This window comes from Schistocerca piceifrons, chromosome 4 (genome assembly GCF_021461385.2).
Source record: "Schistocerca piceifrons isolate TAMUIC-IGC-003096 chromosome 4, iqSchPice1.1, whole genome shotgun sequence".
Classification (NCBI taxonomy): domain Eukaryota; kingdom Metazoa; phylum Arthropoda; class Insecta; order Orthoptera; family Acrididae; genus Schistocerca; species Schistocerca piceifrons.
Window position 1 is genome coordinate 408,680,531 of NC_060141.1, and position 15,349 is coordinate 408,695,879.

Consider the following 15,349-nt stretch of genomic DNA (forward strand, 5'->3'; position numbering starts at 1 on the left):
ACTTCAGTCGTTGAGGATGCGGGTTATGCCCATACAGAGGTTCGGTAATTTCCTGTTCCACTGCCTTTCTTTCCTTGTTCGCAGCTATCTCTCTTTGAACAGGTAGTGGTGCTATTTCTGCGAGGTGGTAAAGCTATTCGACTGGAGTGGATTTCAAGCAGCCTGTTATAGTTCTGCAGGTTTCGTTGAGAGTTACATCCACCTGTTAGGCATGAGTTGAATTATACCAAACAGGACAGGCATACTCTGACGCAGAAGAGCATAGTGCCGTTGTAGATGTTCGGACTGTTTCAGGTTGACTACCCCACTGTGATCAGGACAGTTTCTGTAGGAGATTGTTCCTAGTGAAAACTTTCGACTTGCATTTCATGCAGTGGTTTTTGAAAGTGAAAGATCTACCAAGTGTCACTCCTAGGTATTTTGGACTCTCGTAGTGTTCCAGTTGGACCCCCAACCATACTATTTTTAACTTGCGAGTGGCTTCCTTGTTTCTCAAATGGAAAGCACACACTTTGAAGAATTTGGTTTAAGGTGGTTTGTGTTGTAGTACCCGGATAGATCTTCAAGGCCATTTGTGAGGTTGTTCTCCACTGATTCAGAATTTGTACTCTGGGTGGCTAGAGAGGTCCTCAGCATATAAGAAGCTCCTGGTGTTTGGCGTATAGGTTGGTGGTTCGTGTATACATTAAAGAGAACTGGACCCAAACACTTCCTTGCGGGAGACCATTCTTCTGCAGTCTCCGTCGACTATGCTGTTCTTGAAAGCCGATGAAGAACCTGCGATTCTGCAGAAGGGAGGCAATGAGTCTAGTTAGACCTAAATCTTTGGTCAGATTGTAGACCTTGACTGGTAGTAGCTGGTGACTGACCGTATCATACGTCACTGATAAGTCGACAAATGCCACTCCTGTCACCCTCTGAGCTTCAAAGCCATCTTCTATAAACTTGCAATTGTCCAGTACAGCTTTTACCGGGACGAAATCCAGATTGTTGAGGTATAAGTGAGGAGTCAATTGCAGGTGATAGGCGATTTAAAATCAGTCTTTCCAGCAATTTTTAAAGATGACAAAGTAGTGCAACTGGTCTAAAATCCTTTGGATCATTTCCTTCTTTGCCAGGTTTCAGCAAAGCAATCACTCGACTCCTCCGCCATGTCTTTGGAATTTGGTTTCTGCTTGCACAGTTATTGAAAAATTGGAGGATCCATTACTTTGTCTTTAAGCCAAAGCGTTTGATTTGCTCGGTTCGGGTATCATCCAAGCCAGTCGATTTGCCATTTTGACTTTGTTTGATAGCCTTCTGTATTTCTTCCATGCTGAATGACGTTGTAAGGTCATTACTCTCTTCTTGCTCTTCTCTTTGCAATTTCGGTTTTTGTGTGTTGGCTTCCCGCTCATCAGTAACTGATGTGCTATTTGATTAGCAGTAGTACTATGATGTGTAATGGTCTTAGTTGGATCACTGTTTAGGAGTCTCAGAAGTCTCCAAGCTTTATGGCTGTCTCTTTTCAGATCCAAGTTTTCTGTAGTTTTTGTCTCCCTTATAGAGGAAATAAGTTTGTTCCCTGCTTCCACAGTTGCTTCACTGAAAGGGTTTTCTTCATATATGTAGTTGTATTCTGCTAGTAGGATGGCTTGGTCTGAAGTAAGCCCAGGGATATAAGATGCCACTAGCAGCTGCACTTGTTAAGTAGACATCTGGAAATTTTGTATGTTTAACGTGACATAAAATAATTTACGTATCCATTGATGTTATGATTCTATTCACTTTTCCTTTTCTTGTCTAATACACATGGAACTAGGTTGGCTGAGTTAAAAGATGCTTTCTTCAAAACAAGTAATATCTCTTATTGATAGGCAACGATCGCTGTGGGGGTGAGAACCACCTACCTATCATACTACAGGAGATATGACGTCATTAACATTGAAATACATGAAAAACTGCTGCGTTGTGGATGATGTTCAAATCTTGTACTTCTTTGCTTCTAACTCTACTCACACCATATTTCGCAGAGAGTATATCCACATATGATGCTGAATGAATATATCATGGTATGACACATAGTTCAAGAGATATGATAACACGAGCACTGATAATTGTGAAAAAGTGCTGCATCATGCATGAAATTTAATGCATTTATTCTTTACTGCTAAGGCAGTCTTACAACTGAGTAAACTTAAGAGGACCAGTGTGTGGCCTATCCAGTGCATGTTAATTTTACACCATGCTTTTGTCCCGCATATGAGAAGGCTGGTTTAATGTACAACAATGAAACCTCTATCAGACATTAAGTGCATACTGTATGTTATACTGAACCTAAAAAAGTTTTTCTCATTTCTTTTTCCCAAAAAATTGTAGAAAACCAAAGGTTCAAAATTTTGAATATTTTCCTTCTCTTATAATTTTATTTGTAAGAAAATAATATAAATTTTCACATTATTAAGGTTTCATAGTTGAAGATGGTTGTTATCTAGATGCACACTAAATTTCAATGAATTATCTTGAACAGTTCTTTATAAAGGATCTTTTCTAGTACAAAATGTTGTATCTGGAAAATCATGTTTAAAGAAAATGAGCTCAGTCTGAACACTTACAGTCGATTTCGTCCTCTGCTGTCGCTATTGTATCACCCAGCATTGTTTTGCAACATCCAGATAACCATTTTTCATTTTTTACCAGTACTGCCAGTGATCTTCCAGCATCTTGTATTCTACTGTTGTCACAATGATGAAGACCTGAGACCCTATTCTCAACAGGAACAACCCCTATTTTTTGTAATACTGGACACTTGTAATATTTTAACTATATATGACAGTAGTATCTGTTCCCGAAAGAACAGTTACTGTTGATGACCATGCAGCTTTGCTGGAATGAAATGATAATTAAATGAACACCCTAGCTGCAAACAGGTGTTGATAAACTTAATTGGGAACATGTTGAAAATGTGTTCCTGCCTGGGACTCGAACCCAGGATCTCCTGGACACACTATCCATCTGAGCCACCGAGGATAGTGCGCCTGCAGGGACTTATCCCTTGCACGCTCCCAGTGAGACCCACATTCGCAACATGTCCACACCACTACATTCGTAGTGCGCCTAATAGATGTTTTCCCATCATATTCATTACTCATGGCAGATTAATCTACCAAGTCCCATACAAGTTTGGGCACAGCATGTACATTCGCACAAGAAGGTCAATGGCCGGGAAGCGATATTTTAACTATATATGTCGATAGTATCTGTTCCTGAAAGAACAGTTACCATTGATGACCATGCAGCTTTGGTGGAATGAAATGATAATTAATATCCACAGTTGCATATGTGAGTTGCATCATAGACTATTTTTTTTTATATTTGCATATCTGCAAACACAGTTTTTAGCAGATGACTCAAAATCAGGCTGTTAAATAAATCAATTGTTTGGATTTTGTGTTTGCCCATGCAGACACTCCTGCAGTAGCTCAGGCCAGCCACATCTCTATATATTGGCTTCATAGCACCAAGTAAAACTGCTGGAAAACTATGCTTAGGCGAATAAAATTTACATGACATAGACTTTCATCTTTAGAAGATTTAGAACTAAGCTGTCCAGAAAAATTTCTAACTACGTTTCAGAAGATTCTATTATTCTGATTAAAAACATCCTGGCAGGATCACCACTTTATGGTGCTGCCTAAGCCATTCGTGATCTTCTCTTTGAATAGTGTCCTTGTCTCTCTCCCCCCACCTAGATCTGCACGTGATGGATAGCTCCCATGAATACAGTTACCTACGCAAGGTGCATGCATCTGATGACTATTAACTGTGATTTAACTACTATAACCAAATTAAGGTACCGTAATTGATAAGGAGAGGTTGTGTGTCAAATCTTACTGTCACAGAACATCCATGTCTGACTGGCAAACACGTGATGTTAACCAAAAAATAAAGGTGCTAAAAACAAATTTCCAGGAAAATATTTTGGAGAGAATGAACAAGATCTCAAAGAATCAAAGTCCATTAAAATTACTATGATTCGAACCACTATCATTTATTGGTACGCTTAAGTAAATCACTCATATCTGGCAGTGCTTTTGATAGATTTTTAACTGTGAAGTGCAAACAGCTGTAAGTGAAAGCATACTCGTCTATAGAACTATGAAAAGACATTGCCTTACACACTTTAGCAAAATCGTGTTGTGGACACTTGAAGCATCTGCACTTATACATTTGTATATTATGCATATTTCATTGTATGGCTATTTCATAATTGCAGATGAGCTCTCACGAATACATGGTAATGAGATTATTTCAATATTAAGCTACACACAAACACAGTTCTTCTTTGTATCCGTTTCTAATAGAAAATGGCAAAATTAATACCTGTGGAATGCTGGGTTTGTAAGCTAGCTATAAATATTTTTACATATTCTTCGCTTAAGCAAATACTCCAGATAACACTCGATCCTAGATATTGCATCCATGTTGTTGTTGCTGTGGTCTTCAGTCCTGAGTCTGGTTTGATGCAGCTCTCCATGCTACTCTATCCTGTGCAAGCTTTTTCATCTCCCAGTATCTACTGCAACCTACATCATTCTGAATCTGCTTAGTGTATTCATCTCTTGGTCTCCCCCTACGATTTTTACCCTCCACGCTGCCCTCCAATACTAAATTGGTGATCCCTTGATGCCTCAGAACATGTCCTACCAACCGATCCCTTCTTCTGGTCAAGTTGTGCCACAAACTTCTCTTCTCCCCAATCCTATTCAATACTTCCTCATTAGTTATGTGATCTACCCATCTAATCTTCAGCATTCTTCTGTAGCACCACATTTCGAAAGCTTCTATTCTCTTCTTGTCCAGACTATTTATCGTCCATGTTTCACTTCCATACATGGCTACACTCCATACGAATACTTGCATCCATACGAACCGATTAAAACAACATGTAACAAAGTCATCTGGAATCGACACGAAGGCACTGTGGCAGTTGTGGCTGAAGGGAAGAATGCCGAAAACGAAAAAAAAAACATTTTAGAACGACTCTCCTACAGGAGTAAGAATACTCTGGATTACGTTTTTAACTTAGCATTTCAATGAGCGAAAATATGCAGTTCTTTGGGCATTGGAGGTCTATAGTGTAAATACTTTCTCAGCCATCCAGATTTTGATTTTTCGTGGTTTCCCAAAACTGATGAACGCATATCCGAGATTGGTTGCTCTGAAAGGGACACGGCTGCTTTACTACTGCCTGCTTCCCCAATCCGAGATACTTCTCTGCCCATCACGACATCGTTGTCAATGGGCTGCTAAACTCTAATATTATTTCACTTCTGTAAGTGAATATTATTCATGCATTGCGCTTATATTCCAGTTCTCACTGGTGAGTCTGAGCTCGGAGACTACTTTGGCTGTTCTGTGGTTTGCCCCATTCATATCCTCAAGATCTGATTACCAAATGAATCTATGACGCAGAGGTACGTCCGATATTCAGGGACTGGAGCAAATATGAGTTCAAGCTAAAAATCTTTTCTTCTACACTAGGAGAATATTTCATACTGAATATAATGATGTCTCACAAACACACATCCGGAAAAGTGTTTTAAATGGTTTTTAGTGGACACATGTTTACTGGAACGTTTTTGCTTCTGTTATCGTATAGTTTCACCTGTGTGTTAGTTTTCGACAGTAATTATTGTATATCATGTACATAGTTTGATACAGTTACTTGACTTCAGATAAGTAGCTACATTGCCTGGCAAAAAATGTGAAGCACCCAGAGAGCGAGCAGGAAACAGAATGAAACACCAAGGATTGAGAGTTTATGTGGCGTTTTCATGATTACCAAATCGATTAAAACTTACAAAGAACTTGGCAGTATGATCCCACGTATCAAAATGAAGTTGCATCCCCTCTGCCCTGGATGGATGAACTGCTTATGTTGAGAAGGGTGTCATAAAGCCATTGTATCTGGTCCTGAATCAAGCTGACCCCAAATGCTGTAATTGGTATTAAGTGTTCTGGATACTGACAGTGGGACGTAGTTATGTCCCAGCTGATACCACTCATGCTCTTATCAGGGACAGATCTGGGGATCTTACTGGCCGCGGGAGTAACTTAGCATCACGTGACAGTTCACAGGGACACGTGCCAGGTGTGAAGGAGCACTGTGCTGTAGAAAACTGAGATCACAGTACAACTATAGGAGAGGTAACACATTAGGACGCAGGATATCCATGATGTACCATAGTGCCATAAGAGTTCCGTCAACCCCTACCAGCCGTGATCTGAAACCGTACCTAATGGGTCCCTACACCATGAGCCAGGAATAAAATCGCAATGCCTCTCCTAAACATGGTAAGAACTGTGTCTCTCCCCAGGTCGCCACCGTTTTCAGCAATGGCTGTCACCTGGGATAACGCAGAACCGCGATTCATCGCTGAACATAATATGACGCCGTTCATCAGCAGTCTGTTTTCCGATCAAGGCACTGCTACATATGTGGCTGTTTATATTTTAGTGCTCTACATATACATGAATACTCTGCAAGCCACCTGACGGTGTGTGGTGGAGGGTACAGCTGGCATAACTAATTGGTCCCCTCTTCCTGTTCCAATCGTGAATGACTCGGGTGTGGGGGGGAGGGGAGATTGACTGTTGGTAAGCCTCTGTATTAGCTCTAATTGCTCGACCTTTTTCCGTCGTGGACATTTCGCGAGGTGTATGTGGGAGGAAGTAATATATTGTCCGACTCTTCCAGGGAAGTACTCTCGAAATTTCAATCATAAATCTCTCCATGATATATAACGCTTCACTTGTAGCACCTGAAACTGGAGCTGATTGAGCATCTTTGTAACGCTCTCGCGCCTCGTGATGACTGGGTGTTGTGTGATGTCCTTAGGTTAGTTAGGTTTAAGTAGTTCTAAGTTCTAGGGGACTGATGACCATAGATGTTAAGTTCCATAGTGCTCAGAGCCAACACTCTCGCGGCGACCAAATAATCTCGTGACGAAACGCGCCGCTCTTCGTCTGATATTCACTATCTCTTCTATCAGTCCTACGTGGTAAAGGTACCAGAATGATCGGTCAAACATATCTCATGTAAGGCACTTCTTTCATTGATCGGCTACGTTTAATTAAGATTTTTCCTACGAATCTCAGTCTGGCATCTCCTTTTTCTGCTATTTGTTTTATGTGGTAGTTCCACTTAAGGTCGATCAGGGTAGTTACTCCTAGATGTTGGAATGTGGATGACTCCAGCAATTTGCCGTTAACAGCGTATTTGTACTGTAGTGGATTTCTTTGCCTATGTAAGCGCAATATGTTATATTTATTGACGATCAGGGTGAACTGCTAAAGCCTACATCACTCATCAATGCTGTATAGGTCACCCTGCAAATCGACATTGTCTTCCGGCGTTGCCGGCCACTGTGGCCGAGCGGTTCTAGGTGCTTCAATCCGGAACCGCGCTGCTGCTACGGTCACAGGTTCGAATCCTGCCTCGGGCATGGATGTGTGTGATGATGTCCTTAGGCTAGTTAGGTTTAAGTAGTTCTAAGTCTAGGGGACTGATTACCTCAGATGTTAAGTCCCATAGTGCTCAGAGGCGTTTGAAGCACTTTTTTCTCCCGGCGTTGCTACTTTCTTGTAGACAACTGCATCATCTGTGAAGTCTTAAAGAGCATCTGGCGCTTTCTTTTAGATTATTTACATACATTGTGAATAGTAACGGTCCTACCATACTACCTTGGGATACTCCCGAAATTACCTTTACATCTGTAGGTTTTGTTCCGTTAAAGCGACGTTTTAAGTTGTATCTCCAAAGAAGTCCTGACTCCAGTCGCAAATCTGGCCCGATACTCGCTAAGGTCGTATTTTTTTCACTCAACGGCAATGTGGGACGGTGTCAAATGCCTTTCTGAAATCCAGGAAATCGGCATCAAACTGAGCACCGAAAGTGAGCATAGAGAATGCAATGAGACAAGCGTTCTGTGACTTTGAAAGTAAAATTACGTCAAACGATCTGAACGAAAACGCTAAGAGATTTTGGTCTTACATGAAATCAGTAAGCGGTTCGAAACTGTTACTTCAGTCACTGAATGACTATAATGGCATAGGAACGGAAGATGACAGAGAAAAGGCCGAAATACTGAATTACGTCTTCCGAAATTCTTTCACTGTGGAAGCGAGGTCCTTCAATCAGCACTCGTGCAATTTCACGTAACATGGGTACGAATCAGTCCTTCGAAAGCAATTGTTACGTCCATTTCACTTACAGCGTGTCGACAGTCTGGAACCAGTTGGTTATCCACCCAGAGCACAGTTTTCGCAGTGGTACCTGGAACAGTGTGAAATGCAGCCTACAGTTCCATCCTCTGTGTTGTTTACCGATGAAGCAACGGTTGGGCGTGATGGAGTCTTCAACAAGCACAATTCGCATGTTTGGAGTGAGGATAACCCACATGCCACAATTACTAGCGCTCATCAAGTGCGGTTCTTCGTTAATGTGTGGGTCGGTGTTGTTGGGACTGTTTAATTGGGCCGTATCTGCTACGTAGGCCATTGAGTGGCAGGCACTATTACAATTTTCTCGCCAGAGCGGAACTGTTTAATTGGGCCGTATCTGCTACCTAGGCCATTAAATGGCAGGCACTATTACAATTTTCTCGCCAGAGCATTGCCAGAATTGCTGGAAGACGTTCCGCTCCCTACAAGACAACGCATGTGGTTCCAACATGACGGGGCGCCGGCACATATCAGTCGTCGTGTGCGTCGATTCCTGGACCGACGGTTCCCAGAAACGTGGATTGGCAGAGGTTGTCCTGTACCACGGCCTGCTGGACCCCCTTCTGAAATTTTTTTGTGTGGGAAGAGATGCGCAACCTTATTTACGCAACTCCTGTTGCATCAGAAGAGGATCTGATTGCCCGGATAGTAGCAGCAGCAGGAACAATTCAGGATACTCCTGGGGTTTTTGTCCTTTGTTTACGTGTCAATGGAGGCATTCTTGAAAATCTACTGTAATTGAAATTGGGTTGTGTTAATGTGTTGTCTCTTGGTTATAAAAAAATGGAAAAGTGTTTGTTGGTTTAATTAATTTGCCGCCAGAGAAATCTTCCTCTACCGGTTTAAATACTCCTCTTAGGAAAAAATGACATTAAGGAAAAATATTTGTTTTGATGTCCCCTACAACCTCCCAGAGTTTGTCGGTTTAAATATTTTTCACCCTGTGTAACCTAACAGACCCGATAACAAAATTAAACACGCACAACACTAATGCCCCCTGGTGGCCGTTCTATCAGTTACAAAGAATTACAGCTATAATCATTCATACCTGCAGTTGGTGCGTACGTTTACGATGTTACATTGATATCCGACTACGCTTCTAAGTGCTTCACTTTTTTGTCTGGCAGTACGTTTGTCGCAACGTACATGACGTATCTACTGACAAAAGTGTACAAAAAATGTAATAAACATTGAAATACACTGTAATAGCATTACGCAGTGTATTTCAATAGATATGTGATGGTGAATGTTGCAGGGTTGCCAGCACGGGCGAGACCGCGAGGTGTTTCTGTCGCTGCCGTGCGTGGTGGGCGAGACAGGCATTACGCACATCGTCAAGCAGCCGCTTACGGAGACGGAGAAGAAGCAGTTGCACGATTCCGCCACCATCATGCACGAAGTGCAGGAGGGGCTCGACCTCTCCTGAGCGTCACTCACTCTGTACAGTTGCCGTGAACTCTCATTAATAACACCTACCGTGCAATAGCTTGTTCCTTTAATTCTTTCTTTTAGAAAGTTTTCGGGCTGACCACACCATACAGTCGGAATTGTTAAAGCAAGCAGGCAAGCCAGTCATTGTCGAGGGCGCTGTCTGCGCTCCCCTACTGGTACTGTACACGATCCCACATCGCAACACAAGAAACAAGCGAATAAAATAAAGGAAAAATAAAAGTACGCAAATGTGGATCCAAGCATACAGTGGCATTCCGCCAAAAAGTCATGAATTAATGGTCAACGACCAACACTGCAAAATCAGATGAAAAGTGGTTGCTGTACTCTTCCTAGCGCGACGAACCTCATACAAGCCATTGCGAAAGAAGTGATGCTGAGCACCAGATTAAAGATAAGGAACTGCCCAATGATGCAAAGTTTCCTCGTCCGTCGGAATAATACACCAGTATGTGAAGCTTTCAAAATACCACCTTCAGTACAACTTCTTTTAACTACGACGGACGTTCAGTAAGTAATACAACACTTTTTTTCCGGAAGCAAGTTGGTTTTATTTAGGATTCCAACCTCCATATTATTTCCCTTCTTTTGCTACAAAGCCATATTTTTCAATGTAATCTCGGTTCAGTGTGACGGCCTTAACGCTCCGTTGCCGGAGGACTTGTTTTCCCACATGGTACCACTGTACTGGTGGACGTGAGAGCCAACGTCTTGCAGCATCAATATCCTCCCCATCATCCACGTACTGCTTCCCGCGGACTGCATTCTTCATTGGACCAAACAAATGGAAGTCGGAAGGTGTGAGATCTGGACTACGTGCTGGATGAGGAAGAACAGTCCAATGAAGTTCTGTGAGCTCCTCTCGGATGCGCAGACTTCTGTGAGTCCTTGCGTTGTCTGGAGAAGAAGTTCGTTTGCATTTTTGTGGCGACGGACACGGTGAAGTCGTTTTTCCATCAATGCAGGAGTCGCAGCTATGTGCGCCCGGCCGGCACGACGGAGATCGGGCATCTTTGCGTAACCTTTTTCCGATGATGACCGGGGCCTCGCACAACGACTCATCGTGCTTTTTTTCGCTGCTGCGTCTCCGTAGACATTCTGTAGGCGCCCATCAATATCTGCGATGCTTCGGATTTCCGCCAAAAGAAACTCAATGATAGCTCTTTGCTTGGTAGCACCACTGTTACAGACGCCATGTTAAAGGCTACGCTAGCGCCGCCACCTATCGGAACTTCATGAAACTATAGGGGCGGAAGCGGGAATATTTCACGATGACCCACAATGAATTCCACATTTTTTCAATTCAAACTGGCCGAGAAAAAACCGTTCGTATACCTATTGAACGCTTCTCGTATATGTGTTTCATGTGCTGATACAATGGCAAACCTCAGCTTGTGTAGAGACCTGTGCACCACCCTAGGTGACAATGGAAACTTTCTCACGTGCATTTAAAAATTTTACTAACTGTCGCTCGGAGATGATGTCTTGGTCCCCGTTTTATATTAAGCGGACAGCCATCCACAAATACGACCGAGCATTTTAGGTCAACTGATTTTCCTTCCAATAAACAGCATCTCAAGTTAGAAACAGTGTAGTTTTCTTCTACTATGAAATTGCTGGTGCGTGTGTAGACACTAAAGAGTCAGGAAATTTTTCTGATACCCCAATTTTTATCGAAAGATAAGTAACCTTTTAAGTATGCTTTAAAAAATAATGGACTATACTAGTGTAGCTTGTAGTTACACTAAACTCACCACTAATTAACCACACATCGTAGAAGCAGTGAGCGGAATATTTCAAATGTCCTAGTTGGATTTTTATATATGGCACAGTAACTGATAAAGAGATAATGGACTATACTAGTGTAGCTTGTAGTTACACTAAACTCACCACTAATTAACCACACATCGTAGAAGCAGTGAGCGGAATATTTCAAATGTCCTAGTTGGATTTTTATATATGGCACAGTAACTGATAAAGAGATAACGTCAGTGGTGAGCTACACATTTCGACAAAGCTAGACGTATTAATGAAAACTTCTGAGAATAGACGCTATTATAACCACGATATATGTATGGTGATTTATAATAAGAGCACTGATGACCATGCTGTTGAGCGTCCTAAACCTAGCTAATATCGTAACCTAGCTTCTCACTGAAACCACAAAACGATCATAAGTGGAAAACAAATTTAACACGGTACTGGCTATAAGTAATTGTTAAAAATTTTAAATCATAATTTTTATGGTGTTTTGCGATATTGGTAGAATAAGATCACTTGCTATTAACTCAAATGTTTGAGGGCTATAAGAAAAGTAACTTCGATTTTCTTACGACTCGGAAAGCATGGAGGGAATGAAATAGTCGGTAGACTGGATCTTGGAATACACCAGTCTTCTTGTACATGCCTTAGTTGCAGTTTCGCTCTGCTTCTCGTTCGCAAAGTGGAATCGCTTCAGATGACCAATGCTGTTGAAAAAACAAATGCAAAATTCTTTCTGTAATAGGGGTTTTAGTGACAAAGTATCGTATGAATCTTGTCGTTCTCGCGAAAGCTGTGCGTTTCATGAACAGAATGTGATGAGTAAAGCTATTTTGTGTCAGGCGCATTTTCATTTAGGAGTGGAAGGATAAATATTCATGATGAAGGTTGACGTGGCAGTACTTCTGTAGTTAGCACGTAACTGATGCAGAAAATTGCCAGAAAAAGTCAGGACATTCGGCGTTTAACAATATATAAATTGTCGGACAGATTTCTCGGACTGTTTTGCACGAGATCGTGGATAAAACATTAGAGTGATTCTAGCTTTATGCTCAATGGATGACTAAATTCCTTTCCTAGAACCAGAAAGCACAACGAATCATTTCTGCTCTGGACTGTATTTTTTGTGTGTCTACTGAACGGATTCGTGACTACAATGAGACACGGATTTCCTATGCTAACATTGAGACAAAACAGCTGTCAATCGTGACGGTTCAAAGTACCTCTACATCAGCCCAAAAAAGCCCCGACAAACACGATTAGCCGGAGACGTTAAGGTCAACGTTTTTTGGGAAGCTGAATGGATTTCGATTGCGAATTTTTTGGAACGTGAAACCGGCAATCAATAATTCTGAATTCTACTGTCAGACATCTAGAAAATTTAGATAAACCATCAAAAGAAAAGGAGTACCAGTTTCTTGACTGATGGTGTCGTGGTTTTGAACGAGAATGTTCGGCCGCACACAGCCGGTCAAATACAAGAATTGGTGCATCATTTCGAATGAGGCGTTTTTGAACACCCACTCTATAGCTAGCTTACTTTGAAGCGATATTCAGAGCTTCATGCGAGCCAGAAAGTTCACTGGTTGCTAACGTCTTGATTTCAACGAAGTGTCTGTAAGACGCTGTTAGATGCTAGCTGCAATCGCACGCGGTATACATTTAGCTGACTAATTGCCACGGGATAGCGACACGCACATATACAGACGGCGCTAGTATCGCCGATACTTGGAATAAAAGGGCAGTGCAATGGCGGAGTTGTCATTTGTACTTCGGTGATTCGTGTGAAAAGGTCTCCGACGTGATTATGGCCGCACTACGGGAATCAACAGACTTTGAAATTGGAATGATAGTTGACGCTAGACTTATGGGACGTTTCATTTTGGAAATTGTTCGGGAATTCAGTACTCCAAGATCCACAGTGTAACGAGTGTGCTGAAAATACCGAATTTCAGGCATAACTTCTCACCACGGACAACGCAGTGGCCGAAGGCCTTCACTTAATGACCGATGGCAGCGGCGTTTGCGTAGAGTTGCCAGTGCTAACAGACAAGCAGCACTGCGTGAATTAATCACCGAAATCAATGTGCAACGTACGACTAACGTGTCCGTTATTATAGTGCAGAGAAATTTTGTGCTAATGGGCTATGACAACGTACGACCGTTGCGAGTGCCTTTGCTAATTACACGACATGGCGCGCAGTGTCTCTCCTGGGCTCGTGACGATATCGGTTGGACCCTAGACGAATGTAAGACCTTTGCTGGTCAGTTGAGTCCCGATTTCGGATGGTAAGAGCTGGTTCAAATGTGGCACAGATCCCACGAAGCCGTTGACCCAACTTGTCAATAAGGCACTGTGCAAGATGGTGGTGGTTCCGTAATCGTGTGGGCTGTGTTTCCATGGAATGGACTGGGTCCTCTGGTCCAACTGAAGATCATCGACTGGAAATGGTTATATTCGGCTACCTTGAGACCATTTGCAGCCATTCATGGACCTCATGTTCCCAAACAACGATGGAATTTTGTATGGATGACATTGCGCCATGTCACCGGGCCACAGTTGTTCGTGGTTGGTTTGAATGACATACTGGACAATTCCAGCAAATGATTTGGCCACCCATATCGCCCTACATGAACAACATTGATCAAAAATGGTTCAAATGGCTCTGAGCACAATGGGACTTAACATCTGTGGTCATCAGTCCCCTAGAACTTAGAACTACTTAAACCTAACTAACCTAAGGACATCACACACATCCATGCCCGAGGCAGGATTCGAACCTGCGACCGTAGCAGTCGCGCGGTTCCGGACTGAGCGCCTAGAACCGCTAGACCACCGCGGCCGGCAACATTGATCATTTATGGGACATAATCGAGAAGTCATTTCGTGGTCAGATTCTTGCAGCGGCAATACTTTCACAGTTGTAGATGCAGCATGGCTCAGTCTTTCTGCAGGGGACTTCCAACGTCTTGTTGAGCCTATGTCATGTGTCGATCTGCTGTACCAAGAGGTATCCCACTACTTTCGTCACTTTGGTGTAACTTTTTTTTGTTTCTTGGGAGAGTGTGTCATCTAGTTGAGAGCTGTTATAAACAGATAAATCAGAATTGCGATTGTGTGGAAAAGTAATATAAAGATGTAGATTTAAGATTACCCTAGTCAATTTTCGTTAGCTGTTTCAGTGCTTTATCAAACAAACGTTGCATTTAGGATAACGCCAACTCAGACATGATTGTGGCTGTCCTGAAGAATACTCTATGTGACGTCCTGTATATGAGCTGCACGAACATTCCCCTATAGTTATAACAATAATGGTTTTCTCTATATTTTAACCAACATATCATGGTAGTTTTGTAGATGTGGGTTCCACTTCCCTGTGGACTGTGGTTGTGCATGTCACTCAAGATTTTAATTAAATTATATTTTGAAATTGACATACCAATAGTAGAAGTATGTTAGAAAGGAAGATTAGGGTTTAACGTCCCGTCGACATCGAAGTCGTTAGAGAAGGAGCATATGCGCGGAATGTGTCAAGGACAGGGAAGGAAATCAGCCGTGCACTTTCAAAGGAATCATTTAGGCATTTGCCAGGAGCGATTTAGGGAAACCACGGAGAACCTAAATCTGGATGGCCGTTCCTGGATTTTAACCGTCGTCCTCCCGAATGCGCATCCAGTGTGCTAACCACTGTGTCACCTTGCCCGGTATTTGAATGCATGAGAGAAGCAGACGTGTTTAGTGACGAGTTCAATGACGCATAAAATTGACGCTCACGGTAAAACAGGCCATGTTCATTGTCTAGTGTTAAGCGAAGACCAATGTATGGAAAACGTATACGGAATTGTTCGCACAAGAATTTAAAGACTGTAAGTA

The 15,349-nt window shown here is 42.3% G+C and overlaps 1 protein-coding gene across 1 annotated transcript in view; it reads left to right on the forward strand.

The window, feature by feature from the left end:
- Nucleotides 1-9,691, forward strand: part of LOC124795872 (L-lactate dehydrogenase-like) — a 272,185-nt gene extending 262,494 nt beyond the window's left edge. The window contains exon 7 of the mRNA XM_047259953.1: nucleotides 9,521-9,691. Within this exon, the coding sequence (XP_047115909.1) occupies nucleotides 9,521-9,691 (171 nt within the window). The remainder of the gene's footprint in view (nucleotides 1-9,520) is intronic.
- Nucleotides 9,692-15,349: the final 5,658 nt, after the last annotated feature.